The sequence below is a fragment of the Pagrus pagrus genome (genome assembly GCF_965226575.1).
Source record: "Pagrus pagrus genome assembly, chromosome: 21".
Classification (NCBI taxonomy): domain Eukaryota; kingdom Metazoa; phylum Chordata; class Actinopteri; order Spariformes; family Sparidae; genus Pagrus; species Pagrus pagrus.
This window is the reverse complement of record NC_140208.1, coordinates 782,622-800,121: the sequence shown is the minus strand read 5'-3', so window position 1 is coordinate 800,121 and position 17,500 is coordinate 782,622. Positions and strand designations below refer to the sequence as shown.

The 17,500-nt window shown below is 46.4% G+C and overlaps 2 protein-coding genes and 1 long non-coding RNA gene across 5 annotated transcripts in view; 2 read left to right on the top strand and 1 right to left on the bottom strand.

The window, feature by feature from the left end:
• a1cf (apobec1 complementation factor) overlaps window positions 1–1,425 on the bottom strand; it is a 17,004-nt gene extending 15,579 nt beyond the window's left edge. For all 3 annotated transcript variants that reach the window (XM_084341497.1, XM_084341499.1, XM_084341500.1), the window contains exon 1: window positions 1,340–1,425. The gene's annotated coding sequence lies outside the window, so the exon portion shown is untranslated. The remainder of the gene's footprint in view (window positions 1–1,339) is intronic.
• The window catches only part of LOC311250011, a 12,189-nt gene extending 9,940 nt beyond the window's left edge, over window positions 1–2,249 (top strand). Inside the window, exon 3 of the long non-coding RNA XR_014621235.1 lies at window positions 2,200–2,249. This is a non-coding gene — a long non-coding RNA (uncharacterized lncRNA). The remainder of the gene's footprint in view (window positions 1–2,199) is intronic.
• A 5,496-nt stretch (window positions 2,250–7,745) lies between these two features.
• LOC311250969 (cGMP-dependent protein kinase 1-like) overlaps window positions 7,746–17,500 on the top strand; it is a 47,752-nt gene continuing 37,997 nt past the window's right edge. Inside the window, exons 1-2 of the mRNA XM_084343184.1 lie at window positions 7,746–9,926; window positions 16,975–17,141. Of these exons, the coding sequence (XP_084199310.1) occupies window positions 9,607–9,926; window positions 16,975–17,141 (487 nt within the window). The 5' untranslated portion in view covers window positions 7,746–9,606. The remainder of the gene's footprint in view (window positions 9,927–16,974; window positions 17,142–17,500) is intronic.

The following is a 17,500-nucleotide window of genomic DNA, read 5'->3' as shown; positions in this document are numbered from 1 at the left end:
CCGGTTCAGGTTTTGCACCAACATCCCGTCTCTCTCTGGATCTGCCTTGTCTAATAAGTGGAGTCAGATCCAGATAACGTCCAGACGAGAGAAGGAAGAACATCTATAATACTTTAGTTACCGTCTGGTTTCATCAGTTATGGTGGGCGGAGGCTGCAGTGAAGAATAACATGAACTGAGAGAAACATCAGTGATCTGATCATTCAGTTCAAACTGAACAATAAAGGGACAGTTCAACGTTTAGGGAGCTCAGAGAAACTGCTAACGTCTCAGTGTGTCGTCATTCATGAGCTGGATCACTTCAAACAACCTGAAATACACAGATTAAAGGAGCAGTCTGTAGTTTTGTTGAAGAAATGTTAATGAGCAGAAAAGATCTTCACTGACTAAAACAAACTAAATTAATAATTTATCTTCATGACTGAATAAACAAACTGACCTTAGAGGACAACACAGTTTATACTGTGTTACTCTGTTTATATGTGGCGGACCCTGCCACCTCTCTAGCTTCAAACAGTTGTCTGGGACCTTATTTTCCTCTGAGAACAGCTGGTTTATTCACTGATGGACAGAGTTTGTCCCTGTTTCTTCTATAAAACTACAGACGGCTCCTTTAATATTTCGTGGAAACTTCTGTGCTTAATTTAAAAAGTACTTTCACTGTTTTTTAAAAAACATGTTGAAGTCAGAACTTAAAGGATCAAAGTCCTTTTTCAGGTGCAGAAAGCGTCACAATCAAACTCACACTCAGGGTTTTAATCAGCTGTTGTCACATTAACTTTACATTATTAAACAGATTCAGATTTTATCTGATGGGTTAATTTTAACTCAGATAATAACAGACAGTGTTTTGAGTTTAAAAGACATGCAGTCCACGTGTTTGTATTATTATTATCATGTTGAATATATTATTGAACAGTTTTCAGCTTTCGGTCATTTTATTTTAACCCTCAAACCTCACAGAGAACAGGAAGTGTTTACAGGCTGGTGTGTTTCTTTAAGTCATTCTTTTAAAACAGCAACATTATGCAGGACTTGTACTTGTGATGGAGTAGTACTGCAGTAAAGTATCTGGATACTTTATATTATATTCAAGCAGCGACAGCCGGGCAGAGAGACTTTTACTTATCCTCTCTCTCTCTCTGCTCGGCCTGTTTGTTCAGTTAGCTTTAGCCTCTCTGATAGCTGCTGTTCATCAGACACCAGCGAAGAAGAGCGGTTGAACAACACTTACTTTACATGCTCTCTCTCTCTCTCTCTCTCTCTCTCTCTCTCTCTCTCTCTCTGTCTTTAAATTAATGAAACTCAAAAGTTTTGATTGAAAAACAGAAAAACTCACCTGAGCAATTTCAGAGATCACCTCCTCCGATCAGAGCTGTGTCATTCTGAACACACAGTGTGTGTGTGTTCACGTGTCATCAGGGGCCTCACTCTCTCTCTCTATGTGTGTGTGTGTGTGTGTGTGTGTGTGTGTGTGATCACATCATATCAAACTCCAAAGGTTCACTGTCTTGGTGTTAGCTTTACAAGCCGGCCAGCGTTAATGTTTAACCTGCTGCTATCTGTGGACACACACACACACACACACACACACACACACACACACACACACACACACACATGCAAAGTGTGTGTGTGTTGCAGGAGGCCTTTGACCGACAGTCACTATCTGCATCAGGGCGCTCTGCAATGGTCTCTTCACCTACTAACACACACACACACACACACACACACACACACACACACACACACACACACAGCTGTTACACTCTTTATTCATCACTTTCTTCTGTCGACGTTTTATTGTTAAATAGTTAAATAAAATATAAAGATGCGTTCAAGGCTCCACTGAATCATTGGTTTTGTCAACACTGGATCACATGACTCTGTGAGGCGTTCAAGTGTCTCTGGTCCCTTCTGTTATCAAACAGCCAGCTTATTAGCCCACTTCCCAGCATGCATTTCATTAGCATTAAAACTCTCAGGAGGCCATGTTTGTAGTTTAATGTGTGACTGGTGGTGGAGCGTCGTCTTGTAACGAGATGTGGTCAGTAGGGGGCGCTGGTGGTGGACTCGCCCTCAGCTGTGACTGTCAGGCTCAAGTCTCTGTCGCTGCAGCTGGCTCAGAGTCTGTGAGGCTCAGTGATTTCTGTCTCATCTCAGAGGCTGGTTGTCCTCCTGTTTGTCCTTCACGTTCAGGAACGGCCTGCTGAGCTGTTACCAGGCTGGACACCAGAGTACGATGTTGGCAGTTTGAGTTCCTGTGAACCATCGGGTCAGTTTCCAGCCGTGTCGGGACATTTAGCTGCATTAGTGAAGTAACGCAGGTAAACTGCATGTTTTATTTTCCAGCTGTGTTGGTGTGTGACAGGACCAGGTGAGTCACATGATCCTTTCCTGGCTCACCTGAACAGTTTGCACCTGTTTGTAATCTATTACTCAAAAGTACATCGACACACTGATGCACTGCAGGACTGAATAAACTATGAGTCAAAATTTAAATTAAATATTTTTTTAATTTTACCTGAAAAACCCGTGAGAGGACGCTAAAGGACTTTTTCAGCCCTGAGTCGTGTCTGCAGGTCTTCCTGTCAGGACGTCTGTTGCTCGTTCCTTCCTTGTTTCAGAGACGTCTGGATGAAACTGATGCATCAGACGCTGAGCTGATGTGTTTAGTGCTGCTGCAGCTGTTTGATGCTGATGTTCAGACTCACGTCGCAACTAAATAACGCTGCTTTAAAACATGAGAGTCCAGCGTCGGCTTTCATACAGCCAGCAGAAGGTTTCTGTAACTGTGAGCTGATCTTCACGTCTTCTTCATGTGAAGCAACCTGAACAACATGAAGTCCAGCTGTCAGTCGTGTGAGAGGAAACAGAGTCTGTTCAGTTCAGTCAATATTTGCTGATGCTGACTGGAAGTTTCCTGCATGTTTTAACTGTGTGTGTGTGTGTGTGTGTGTGTGTGTGTGTGTGTGTGTGTGTGTGTGTGTGTGTGTGTGTGTGTGTGTGCAGTCGAACAGTGAGGTCATTGATTGGATCACAGGTGGAGACGATCGGCACACACAGAATTTATTTTGGCTTAGTTGTGAAATAAAAAAACAGATTTTCTCCCAAATATCAAAGTTTACTGTCGTTAGTTTATTTGTGTGTTTTCATATATAATCAGATTTCATGTGTAAATATAAAGTTAACCCTTCATGTTCCTACTGAACAGCTCAAACAACACAACAGAGACATCGTCTCAGACTCGTGATGGACGATTAAAAAGATCGTCTTTTTTCTTCCACCCACTCTACATCCTTCTGAAAACACGGCGTCAACGTTACCCATGATGCAACTCGACATCCGACAGGTCAGTGGACCTGGAGTCTTTAGTCTGCAGGAGAGAGCAGGAGCGGGTCTTCATAAACAGGTGAAGTCCTTCCACCTTATTTCAGAAGATATGTTATTTACATGATCACTCATTGGCTGTCGGCTCTGGGGCGGGCACAGAAGCTCCTATCTGCTCTAATGAGCTGTCAATCAAACAACGGCCATCTCAGGATGTCCGGTGTCGAGATGATGCAGTGAAATGAGCGAAAAGAGGAGACACACACACACACACACACACACACACACACACACACACGTCATTGGTCAGTTTCCCAACAGCTCATTTAAACAGACAGGAGCTTCTACGCCCGCCCTCGAGCCTACAACAGCCAATGAGTGACCGTGTAGACCGGAGACCCACTCTCTCTTCTTGCTCCCTCCTGAGCCAATCACACGCCAGCCTCCAGATGAATGATCCATCATGCAGCCAATGAGAGTTCAGATCCAGTAATATATAGTTTATCAGTATCAGTTTTTAAAGCCCTAAAATAGGAAATGATGCACATGTATGTGTTATGTATGTTTTTTCCACCTCAGCACTTGTTTTGACTGTTTCATGCACAGTTAGTGTGAATAAGGGAATAAAGAGCTATGATGACATCACGCTGCTGCTCCTCTCAGTCGGGAGGATCAGGTCACACTGCGTCCTTTCTTTTTCCAGACGCCTGAATATTTCCTCAGAAAAACATTTCAGTGTTCATTTACAGTGATAGTTATCCTGTCAGTGCATTAACATCCAGATCATGTTAAAATATAACTCTGGTAAAAGTGAGAGAAGATAACATGTTTATACTGTGTAATATCAATTTAATTAAAAAAGGTCATTTAGTTCTGATCCAGCATGTACACACACACACACGCACACACACACACACACACACACACACACACACACACACACACACACACACACACAGAGTAAAGCTCTCTGCCTCTCATGGTTCATTGACATGTTGAGTGAATGGATGTAATGACAGGCAGCAGCCAGCAGACAGCGCCACCGGACTGTGTCCACGTTAACTGGATCACAGTGGAGACCGACGTGACGTCACCACATCAACTAATCTAATGAGTGGTGACAAACCTGAGGGTCACAGCCCAGCAGGAGGTCTCAGGACTATATGACAGCAGCTGTGAGGAGCACATGACCTCCTGTAGTCTGCACCTCCTGTAGTCTGCACCTCCTGTAGTCTGCACCATCGGTAGTCTGCACCTCCTGTAGTCTGCACCTCCTGTAGTCTCTGCACCTCCTGCAGTCTGCACCTCCTGTAGTCTGCACCGTCTGTAGTCTCTGCACCTCCTGTAGTCTGCACCTCCTGTAGTCTCTGCACCGTCTGTAGTCTCTGCACCTCCTGTAGTCTGCACCATCGGTAGTCTGCACCTCCTGTAGTCTGCACCGTCTGTAGTCTCTGCACCTCCTGTAGTCTGCACCATCGGTAGTCTGCACCTCCTGTAGTCTCTGCACCTCCTGTAGTCTGCACCGTCTGTAGTCTCTGCACCTCCCGTAGTCTCTGCACCTCCTGTAGTCTGCACCGTCTGTAGTCTCTGCACCTCCCGTAGTCTCTGCACCTCCTGTAGTCTGCACCGTCTGTAGTCTCTGCACCTCCTGTAGTCTGCACCATCGGTAGTCTGCACCTCCTGTAGTCTCTGCACCTCCTGTAGTCTGCACCGTCTGTAGTCTCTGCACCTCCCGTAGTCTCTGCACCTCCTGTAGTCTGCACCGTCTGTAGTCTCTGCACCTCCTGTAGTCTGCACCATCGGTAGTCTGCACCTCCTGTAGTCTCTGCACCTCCTGTAGTCTGCACCGTCTGTAGTCTCTGCACCTCCCGTAGTCTCTGCACCTCCTGTAGTCTCTGCACCTCCTGTAGTCTGCACCTCCTGTAGTCTGCACCGTCTGTAGTCTCTGCACCTCCTGTAGTCTCTGCACCTCCTGTAGTCTGCACCATCGGTAGTCTGCACCTCCTGTAGTCTCTGCACCTCCTGTAGTCTCTGCACCTCCTGTAGTCTGCACCTCCTGTAGTCTGCACCGTCTGTAGTCTCTGCACCTCCCGTAGTCTCTGCACCTCCTGTAGTCTGCACCGTCTGTAGTCTCTGCACCTCCTGTAGTCTGCACCTCCTGTAGTCTCTGCACCTCCTGTAGTCTGCACCGTCTGTAGTCTGCACCTCCTGTAGTCTGCACCTCCTGTAGTCTCTGCACCGTCTGTAGTCTCTGCACCTCCTGTAGTCTCTGCACCTCCTGTAGTCTGCACCGTCTGTAGTCTCTGCACCTCCTGTAGTCTGCACCGTCTGTAGTCTCTGCACCTCCTGTAGTCTCTGCACCTCCTGTAGTCTGCACCGTCTGTAGTCTCTGCACCTCCTGTAGTCTGCACCATCTGTAGTTTCTGCACCTCCTGTAGTCTGCACCTCCTGTAGTCTCTGCACCTCCTGTAGTCTGCACCGTCTGTAGTCTGCACCTCCTGTAGTCTGCACCTCCTGTAGTCTCTGCACCTCCTGTAGTCTCTGCACCTCCTGTAGTCTGCACCGTCTGTAGTCTCTGCACCTCCTGTAGTCTCTGCACCGTCTGTAGTCTCTGCACCTCCTGTAGTCTCTGCACCTCCTGTAGTCTGCACCGTCTCTAGTCTCTGCACCTCCTGTAGTCTCTGCACCTCCTGTAGTCTGCACCTCCTGTAGTCTCTGCACCTCCTGTAGTCTGCACCTCCTGTAGTCTCTGCACCTCCTGTAGTCTCTGCACCTCCTGTAGTCTGCACCTCCTGTAGTCTCTGCACCTCCTGTAGTCTCTGCACCTCCTGTAGTCTGCACCGTCTCTAGTCTCTGCACCTCCTGTAGTCTCTGCACCTCCTGTAGTTTGTTGCACCTTTTGTAGTTTGTTGCACCTTTTGTAGTTTGTTGCACCTTTTGTAGTCTTTTTGCACCTTTTGTAGTTTGTTGCACCTTTTGTAGTCTTTTTGCACCTTTTGTAGTCTTTTTGCACCTCCTGTAGTTTGTTGCACCTCCTGTAGTTTGTTGCACCTTTTGTAGTTTGTTGCACCTTTTGTAGTCTTTTTGCACCTTTTGTAGTTTGTTGCACCTTTTGTAGTCTTTTTGCACCTTTTGTAGTTTGTTGCACCTCCTGTAGTTTGCTGCACCTTGTTGCCCCCCCGTGTTGTTTAATGCTCATGTTTGTAGTATTTAAAATCCTTTAGTCTTTCGCACCTGTTTCTGGTAGTTTGTCCATCTGACGTCATGCTCAGTAGCCCTCGTGTTAGGTAATGAACGCCCCGTCTGACCTGACCGTGAGGCTGTGAGTGAATTTTAGCACCTTCATTAATTATTTAAATTCATCTCATGTTCAGTCGTTATGAAGCTTTTTCTCTAAATAAATCCACCTGGAGCAGATGATCTGACACACCTGGAGCCAGATGGTGGGACAGAATAACATGAACACACAGCTTCCGTCTGATCTACACGGTCCATGTAATCTATTACTCGCTACGATCAGTGAAATACATCATTTATTACAACTTGATTAGAAAGAGTTGATGTCAGCAGCTCAGTTGAAACGACTGTCGGAGGCAGAGCTGATAGAAGATAACAGTTATCTGCTGCCACAACATGTTCCAGATGTTTGATCTCATTACTGTGAAGCAGCAGGAGAGGAGGAGGAGCAGGAGAGGAGGAGGAGCAGGAGAGGAGGAGGAGAGGAGCAGGGCGGAGGAACATTAACTGAAACAACATGATGGAGGAGGAGGAGAAGAGGAGCAGCGAGGAGAGGAGGAGAGGAGCAGGGCGGAGGAACATTAACTGAAACAACATGATGGAGAAGGAGAAGAAGAAGAGGAGCAGCGAGGAGAGGAGGAAGAGGAGAGGAGGAGGAGGAGGAGAGGAGGAGGAGGAGGAGGAGGAGGAGAGGAGGAGGAGATGAGGTGGAGGAGGAGAGGAGGAGGAGGAGCAGGGCGGAGGAACTTTAACTGAAACAACATGATGGAGGAGGAGGAGAAGAGGAGGAGTGAGGAGAGGAGTAGGAGATGAGGAGGAGGAGAGGAGGAGGAGAGGAGAGGAGGGGGAGGAGGAGAGGAGGGGGAGGAGCAGGGCGGAGGAACTTTAACTGAAACAACATGATGGAGGAGGAGGAGAAGAGGAGCAGTGAGGAGAGGAGGAGGAGATGAGGAGGAGGAGAGGAGGAGGAGAGGAGAGGAGGGGGAGGAGGAGAAGAGGAACAGCGAGGAGAGGAGAGGAGGGGGAGGAGGAGATGAGGAGGAGGAGGAGATGAGGTGGAGGAGATGAGGTGGAGGGGGAGGAGATGAGGAGGAGATGAGGTGGAGGAGGAGGAGAGGAGGGGTGGAGGAGGAGAGGAGGAGGAGGAGATGAGGAGGAGGAGAGGAGGAGGACCAACCTTTGGCCGCAGCCTGCCGGTGCTCTCCCGGGTTGCCTCCTCCTGCTGCTCCGCATTAAACTAATTAAAGTAATGGAGGTGATTACAGCGGACCAGAGCCGCAGCTCCACATCCTCTCTGGACTCCCGGATCATTTAATTCTTCTCCACAGATCATCTGCAGATCTCCGCCTCCTCCTCCGCCTCTCTCCGGCTCCAGGCTCACATGTGAGGCAGGTTTTCAGCCGGAGTATCTCCACCGGCTCTGTCCTGCTGTCTGACTGGAGGACCGGACTTGATTCCTGCGGCTCTTTTGGTTCTTGTTCTTTTGGGTTTTCGGTCATCGCACTTTTCCTTCTCGCCTCGCTGCTCTGCGGATTTGTGAGACGCGGTTTCTACTTTTCTTCCAGCTCCTGACTGTTTCGTTGTTTGCACGTTTTATTTCGGATTTAAAGTGTTTCCAGCTTGTTTCCTGCCTCTGATGTCTCTCACCTGGAGTCTGCTGGAGAGTTTCTCTCTGATGTTTGACTCCTGCCTGGAGCCTTTTGAGGAGTTTAAATCAGGAACATTTTAAATTATTTTTACAGTCTTTTGAAGTGAAAATCATCAAATCTGTCGATTTATTTTTCATCGACTCACTTTCAACTTTGTTTTGCTCACTTTGCTTCTGTTGGTGTGTTTGTCCTTCGTCCACGTGTTACATCTGCTGTAATCATATTTCCTGCAGAAGAGGAAATCCAGGCAGTAGTAAAAAGGCTCCCTGGTCTTCAGCTTCATCCATCACCTTTGTTTCACATCAGAATTTCCCTTTGGAAGAAAGGAAGAAGAGCCCACGAGAACCAGTTAGTGCCTCTGATTTTCCAGACTTTTCCCAGTTTGTGTTATTTTCTTGATGTCTAAAATCAGATTTCCATCCTGTAAGAAGAAGCAGATAACTTTAAGGAACCATGGATATCTGGATGGACCCTGAAGATTTTAAAGACCACAAATGAGCCACCTTGGGGGGCCCGTGAAAAACCTTCAAAAAAAAATCCTGGAGGAATCTTGACAAACCTTTTGAGAAACTACAGGGATCTGAGAAGCCCAGTGAACCCCAAAGCCTTAGGAGCTGCCATACATCTGGAGAAAAACTACTTCAAGGAACCCCAGAAGGAACCTATGGCCCTTAAAACTCTTGAAGATTCTTGTAAGAATCCTAAAAGAACCTTGAAAAACTGTCTGAGAACCTTGAGACCCCAAAGACCCTGAGGAGATCTTGGAGGAAAGCTGTGGATCCTAGACTTACTTTCCAACCCTGAGAAAACCTGGAGAAACTTTGAAATGCCCTAAAAAACTTTGTAAGGGTTTTTTAAGGACCCTAAAGTCTCTGAGGAAGATTCACATCCAGCAGATCCTGGAGGAAACCCTTAATTACACCAAGTAACCCCAGAAGAAACCTAAGCACCTTTAAGACTTGTTGGGAAGCTCTGGGAGATGTTACATATCGCGTAGGAACCCGGAAGAACCCCTTTCAAGAAAATCCAGACAGACCCTCCAGACCCCAAAGATATTTAGGAGGAAGGAGGAGGAAATTTAAAGTGTCCTGAGGAACCACGGCTTTCAGGTACCTGTAGAAACTTTAGGAATCTCTGACAATTGCTGTACATCCAAAAGGGACCCTGAGCAAGACTCTGAAGAAACCAAGAAATCTGAAGGCATCTGAGGGAACCCTGACCATCAGGAAATCTGGTGAGAGTTGAAGACTTTGAGGATCCCAAGAGTTAAGTACTTTGAGGAACCCTTTAGGGACCCTCAAGCTCCAGAAGAAATCTGGGGACCTCAGAGGACCCCCCAAACACTCTAGAGGAACCCTGAGAACTCTTGGGACCCCCCTACAGAGAACCCATGGGCACCCTACGGGACCTGCAGTACGCCCTGCAGGAGAAGATCGAGGAGCTGCGGCAGCGCGACACCCTGATCGATGAGCTGGAGCTGGAGCTGGATCAGAAGGATGAGCTGATCCAGCGGCTGCAGAACGAGCTGGACAAGTACCGGTCTGTGCTCCGGCCCGCCACGGCTCAGCAGGTCCAGGCCCAGCAGCAGAGCCTTGTCCTTCAGCCAGACCAGCACCGCAGCAAGCGGCAGGCCATCTCCGCTGAGCCCACCGCTTGTGACATCAGTGACCTCAGCCACGTCACGCTGCCTTTCTACCCCAAGAGCCCAGAGTAAGTCCACTTTGTGTGTGCTGTTGAAACTGTTTTATTTTTTACAGTGTGTGTGAGTGTCCTTATAGAGTGTAGGAGTGTCCTTATAGAGTGTGGGAGTGTCCTTATAGAGTGTGGGAGTGTCCTTATAGAGTGTGTGAGTGTCCTTATGGTGTGTGGGAGTGTCATTACGGTGTGTGGGAGTGTCCTTATAGAGTGTGAGTGTCCTTACTGTGTGTGTGAGTGTCCTTATAGAGTGTGTGAGTGTCCTTATGGTGTGTGGGAGTGTCCTTACGGTGTGTGGTAGTGTCCTTATAGAGTGTGAGTGTCCTTACTGTGTGTGTGAGTGTCCTTATAGAGTGTGTGAGTGTCCTTACGGTGTGTGGGAGTGTCCTTATAGAGTGTGAGTGTCCTTACTGTGTGTGTGAGTGTCCTCACAGAGTGTGTGAGTGTCCTTGTAGAGTGTGAGTGTCCTTATAGAGTGTGGGAGTGTCCTCACAGAGTGTGAGTGTCCTTACTGTGTGTGTGAGTGTCCTTATAGAGTGTGGGAGTGTCCTCACAGAGTGTGAGTGTCCTCACAGAGTGTGGGAGTGTCCTTATAGAGTGTGGGAGTGTCCTCACAGAGTGTGAGTGTCCTCACAGAGTGTGGGAGTGTCCTTATAGAGTGTGGGAGTGTCCTCACAGAGTGTGAGTGTCCTTACTGTGTGTGGGAGTGTCCTTATAGAGTGTGGGAGTGTCCTTACAGAGTGGTTAAGGACACTTGTGAGTCGTTGACCTAACCGGCCTTCGTGTGGGTTGCTAAGGCCAGGTGAGCTCAGGTGTGAATGGTTGCTAAGCTGTCTGGAGAGAACTCAGTACAGTAGGTGGGTGATCGGTGATGTCTTAGTCCTCCTCCTCTGTTCAGAGACGGTCGTTCCAGTTTGACATAGATGGATTCTTTACTCCTCCTTCAAACCATCTGTCTTCTCTGGACAAGATGTTTACGTTATTGTCCTCAAAGGAATGATTTGTCTCCTCCAGATGTAAGTGGACAGCAGAGTCTGGACCTGAGGAGTTGGCCCTCCTGTGTTGTCCCAATGGTTGGGGAGACAAAACAACCTCTCTATAAACTATTCTTCTTCTGTGGTTGTTTAAAAAGGGGACGCAGGCAGTTAAAGTGAGCTGGCTCTGGATGCCCACCAGGCTCTGTTCTCATGGAGACGTCTGAACTCAGCTGAGTGGAGGCTGCCAGCAGATGTCCTGCAGGCAGATTCAAACTTTCAGATGTTTTCAGTCCGTCAGTCCACAGTGCACAGGTGGAGGAGAAGGAAACCATTTATATCCTGGCAGAGCGAATATTTACATGCTGAATATGTATGTGGCGTCTCTCCAGTCTCCATCTCTTTCAGTTTATTCATCCAGGTTGGAGCTGCTGACAGCTCTGAAATATGGTATCTAACAGCTCGACTGCAGTGTTTTTATTTCTGAACGTATTCTGTTAATCCTCAGAAAACACTGGAGACAGTTTGTATTAGTAGACTGATTAGCCTCTTGTTCCACAACCTGCATATTTTATCTTTTATTTTCAGGTTTGGTTCTTTGCTTTATCGAGATTTTGCTGACAAAATGTCGCCACACGTGAACTTTTGACTGTCTCATCACTTCATTAACTAAGATTTAAATGGACAGTATGCAATTTCTCAATTAAGACAAAGTATCATGAGATCAAAGAAGTTCATGTTTACTGATTAAAATCTATCTAACTAATAAACTTTTTTTATGTAGCACCTTTCAAAACACAGTTACAAAGTGATCAAACACACGGCGACTAAAAACAATTCACAGAAGAGCCGGACACGCTTCATTAAAGCAGATAAAATCACTGAAACAAATGAGTTTTCAAAGTGATTTAAAAGATGACACTGACATCAGGCAGGTCGGTCCAAAGTCTTTGAGCTCCGACTGCAAAGGCTCGATCACCTTTATAAATGAATCTGGACCTCTGAGCAACAAGGAAAGATCCATCTGAGGATCTCAGGCTGCGAGAAGGAACGCAGGCCAATAAAAGATCAGTTGAGTAACTTGGAGCGAGGCCTCTCAGGCGTTGTAAGTAATCAATACAATCTTAAAATCACTTCTAAAAGCAACAGGTAATCAGTGTAGAGAAGACCGGATCAGTGATTTCTAGTCCGAGTCAAGATTCTGGCAGCACAGTTTTGGATGAGCGGGAGGCCGGAGACGGATTTCACTGATGCCAGAGAGCAACGACTTTCAGAAATCTAACTGACTGCTGATGAAAGCATGAACAACAGTTTCCAGATGTTTGTTAGAAACAAATGATCTGATCCTGAATTTATGATTATGCTTCACTCGTTCTGTGACTCTCCTGGAAGTTATAGCGACAGGCGACCAGATGAAACGTTACCTCGAGGAAACTGGAGGATTTCTGTGGTTTCTGTGATTTTCTCTGATAATGTGAGAACACAACTCGACAACACGTAGAACAAAGGTCCAGTTGTTTTTAGACATTTCAATGCAGGATTCTTACAGATTATATCTGATGCAACCTGGTCTGAAGTTTGAATCCAGTTTTGAATCATTTTGTTGCTTCCTGCAGGATGAACCTTGTAAAGTATCTCCCAAATCAGAAAGAAAGAAAAAGACACATACTTAACCTAACGTGATGAGTTAAACAACAAAAGGAAAATACGATGTTTGTAGAAAATGGCAGTTCCTCCGTGCACGGTTTGGTTTCTAACAGACACACACATAAAAACTGTAGTTTCCTGATGGGATCAGCAGCTGCAGGTCGTCTCTGCTGAAGAAACAGCTGCTGCTGCCACAGATCTTTATTTATACGCACACGAATGTGAAAATGTGTGTGTGAGACAGTCGTGAGTGGGAGGGACGCTGAGCCTGAAGACATGCAGAGACGGACGACTGCTCTCAGACAACATCAGGTTATAGATCGCCGCTGATGTTCCTGTGGAGCACAAACTGTTCGATTACAGACTTAAAGAAAGAGAAGGCAGCGTCTGATACAGCGCTGATACAATATGAATCAATAATCTGTTGCTGCAGCTTATCACACCTCAGATGTTAGTTCACGTTCAGATGCAGTATCTCACCACAGTTTCTCACCAGGTGATGAATACAGATGCTGATGGTCATCTGGAAATGACATTTTTAAGTTTGGATGGAAGCTGCTGAAGGGTTGAAACCTGACGCCTCTGAGGCCGCTGTGCATAAACCATGTCACATCTGTTGGAGTGATTTCATGGAGACGCAGGTGGAGAGGTGTTTTGTGAGACCTTCAGCCTCTGTGACTCCCACACAATGAGTGACTGTGAGCGTGATGTACCTGTTCAGTGTGCACCTGTGCAGCAGGTGGTCCTCCTCCCCCAGGGTTTTCTCATTAAGCACACAGCAGGAGGCTGTAGCGTTCAGCCTCCTGAACTCTGATCAATTTACTCTGACATCAGCGGACCTGCTCGGTCTGATAAGAGCATGAATTTATTTTGTAGTAACGGCTCCTCTTCCTCTGTATCAGCTGCAGTGGACGTATCTGAGAAAGTTGTCTAAATGTTGGAAAGATCACTTTCTAGCAGGCTAAATGTAAACATCTAACGATACCATACTAATTATTAGCATGTTCAAATGCTATGCTAATTGTAGGCTACTCAACCTTTGAATTTCACTGAAAGTAGCTGAGAGAGTTATTTAAAAATGATGGAAAGATCACTTTCTAATATGTTGCTAACATGCAACATGCTACAACATGCTACTAGCAGATGCTAACAGAGGGCAGCTAAATCCAATGTTGCTGTCAGTGTGGTACTCCAGCTTATATCGTTTATGTTGACAAATCAAGTATCGTGTTTTTTAGGCAAGTAAATAATCATTTACATTTAATTTGCAATTACTTACTCAAAAATAATCCCTTCTTTGATTGGCTCAGAGGTGAGGGCCTGCTAGCTTAGCAAGTTAGCTGTAGCTGGCAGGTTAACTCTCCAGATGATGAGTTTAAAAGCAGCTGCAGTTGTAATCTGATCGATCTTTTAACTCGAAGCGACGGCGTTTCTCGTTCTGCTTGTTTGTGTTGTAGCTCAACTCGTCATGATGTTGTAACCACAATGTTAGCGGTGACACTTGTAACTGGGCTCTTTCTACTTCTACAATTCAGTTTGTACTTTTATCAATTAAGCTTTTGATCGTAGTCACGACATTTCACCCAGTAATAAATGGAGCCGAAGAAGAGGTCACAAACTGGAAGCTCAACCTTAGTTCCCTGTTCCTGCTGTCCTCGCAGCAGGAACAGCTGATCAGTCAGGTGAGTTAAATGTTTGTTGGGTCAGAACTTGTTCTGAAAAGGTGTTTCCATCTCGCGTTCAGCTCAGAAACGCTTTTTTGGAAAAAAGGCAGAAACCATCTAAAGCGAGCGTGAAAACTTCTTTGTTAGATTTCAGAAGACTTCCGTCTCCATCAACATGATATTTCAGATTACATATGAAAAAGAAACATTGATTCAGTTTCTACTTTTATTTTCTGTTTGAACTTCGTCCCGTCGTCCTCAGTGATGATGTTTCTGCAGGTTTCACTTCAGTATCGCTCGTCAGCCTCCACCGCTCAGAGCTCTCTGTAATATAATGTGTTTTTCTGTCTGTCCATGGCAGAGATAACAACCACTGTGTTAGCTATTAATCTGTGTGGCCCGCCCACACACACACACACACACACACACACACACACACACACACAGCTCCACACAGGCAGCTGACAGGGTTTCATTTACCATCCCACCACTTCTGGCTGTCAGCGTCCTGCAGCTTGCTTCTTTGTGTGTGTGTGTGTGTGTGTGTGTGTGTGTGTGTGTGTGTGTGTGTGTCTTTGAAACATAAATAAAAGTATTACAGTAGAGTGTGTGTAGGCTGTGAACGCCCACCAGCTCTCCTGCTGTCTGCAGCAGAGCTTCATAAGCATTTTTCAGCTCGTCACAGCAGACAGGTTATGATCAGCTGAGAGAGACGACTCTTATTTTGAAAACTGCCGACGTCCTGTCTGTCACACTGTGCTGTACTTAAGTACAGCACCTGAGTAATTGTACTTATTTACATTCCTTGAGTGCGTCGTTGCTCAGACGACGTCTCTTCACTGACGAGCGTTCGAGGTTCCTCCTTGTTGGTCTGAGGACTCCAGCAGGATGTGAGCGTCTGTCCTCTGGTGCTCTCCTCCTGTTATCTCCTCAGTCTGTTCGTCTTCTTCACTCTCCCTCCTCTGCCTCTCGTACTGTTTGTCTTACTTCCTCTCTGTTTATTGTCTCCTGAGCTCCGTCTCCGTTTTCTCTCTCAGTCGCCTCGACTCTAAATATCTTCTTTTATGTTTCTCTGTTGTTTCTCTCGTCTCTTTCACTTCATCTCTTTGCTTTTTATTCTCTCCTTCAGCTCCTCCAGCTGTAAATCCTCCTCCTGCTGCTGTAATAACACCAGGGTGTCCTTCATCACCTCCTCCGTCCGGTCACACTGAGTCTTCACAGAAGTCGGTTTCCTCCTCACTACATGCAGATACTAAAGCCGGCCTGAAACATTTCTCTCTCTGCAGACTCACCAAAATAAGATCCAGCTCGGCTGGATGACATAAAACTTCACATCAGACTCGTCTCTTATGAGACGGAGCTTCACAGCCTCTCAGAGAGCTGTCGGCCCGAAAACGCATGTTTCAACTTTAATTTGGCCCAAACTGTCACCTGAGTTTAGACGTTTCAGACAGAGCTTAAAGGAGCAGTTCACCCAAACATGTTAATCCAGCCATCATCTCCTCCTGATGATATAAAGTCAGGCTCAGCCATCGTCTCCTCCTGATGATATAAAGTCAGGCTCAGTCATCATCTCCTCCTGATGATATAAAGTCAGGCTCAGCCATCGTCTCCGCCTGATGATATAAAGTCAGGCTCAGCCATCGTCTCCTCCTGATGATATAAAGTCAGGCTCAGCCATCGTCTCCTCCTGATGATATAAAGTCAGGCTCAGCCATCGTCTCCTCCTGATGATATAAAGTCAGGCTCAGTCATCGTCTCCTCCTGATGATATAAAGTCAGGCTCAGTCATCGTCTCCTCCTGATGATATAAAGTCAGGCTCAGTCATCGTCTCCTCCTGATGATATAAAGTCAGGCTCAGCCATCGTCTCCTCCTGATGATATAAAGTCAGGCTCAGCCATCAGACTGTGATTACAGCAGACGAGCTGTATGGACTTTAATAAGATGTTACATGTTTATTCAGCAGGTTCTGTTAGTTTGGACCGTGTCAGAACAATCTGTTTCCAGATCTGTTGAACCCTCTGAGGCTCGTCAGGAGACTTCACTGGTCGAATATCAGTTTATTTTCAGAGCGTTGATATTTGGACTGTTTGTTTGTTTTTCCTCTTTCCTTCTTTCTCTTTGTCTCTTTTCAGTCCGCTCGAATTAAAATGTGTTTTTCTGAGACGACAGGAAGTGAACGGCTGCAGCGTCCTCCACCGTCTCTGTCACGTCTCTGTGAGCTTCATGACGGCGGCTCAGCTGTTGATCAAACTCACATTAACGGAGAAATGAAGACAGACGATGAAACCAGCAGAGACAAACTTTGTTAAATGTTGAAGTCATTAATCAGACGTCTGTTATTGAGCTGAAGATGTGACAAACTCTCCTCCGTCACTCCGGTTTCAGATTCTCTTCAGCACCACACAAATGCATCAAAATCATCTCGTCAGGATTTTTTCTGCTGAATAAAATAAAAATCTGCACCGAGAGTGAGAACGCTGTTTTTCATATTCTTGATTCATTTTTGTGAACTAAAATAAAGACACTGTTTTCTGGACTTTAATAATGTGGAGTCATAATTATTCATTTATTAACAACTTTATTAATTTTAATATTTAAGATTAAAACAGTTTCTGAGACTTCATCCTGTTACAGCCAGTTAACGTCAGGTAACAGAAACCACCGTCGCAGCTCTCGATCTGTGTTTCGTCTTGTTGGATAATTTGACTCAACAATCAGCCAATCAGGTGACAGTATTTCACGTGTCACACCTCTCCTCGTTTCCTCCCCTCAGGTCGAAGGAGATGATAAAGGAGGCCATCTTGGACAACGACTTCATGAAGAACCTGGAGCTGTCTCAGATCCACGAGATCGTCGACTGCATGTACCCGGTGGACTACGGGAAGGACGCCTGCATCATCGAGGAGGGCGACGTGGGCTCTCTGGTCTACGTGATGGAAGGTGAGGACACGCTGTCTCATGACCTGTCTCACGACCTGTCTCGCGACCTGTCACGCGACCTGTCTCGCGACCTGTCTCGCGACCTGTCTCACGACCTGTCACATGACCTGTCTCACGACCTGTCTCACGACCTGTCACACGACCTGTCTCACGACCTGTCTCACGACCTGTCTCACGACCTGTCTCATCTGTTCATGTGGTTTTTCTGTCATTAAGAGTTCTTTGGCTTTAATTTCTAGTCCCGTTCACTGAACATCTCTCATGCGACCGTTCACTGAGTCCGGACCTCTTCAGAACACAGCCCGGCTGCAGTTGTGCCGTGGAGGCTCTGAGCTTTGTGACATTTACAGGGAAATGTG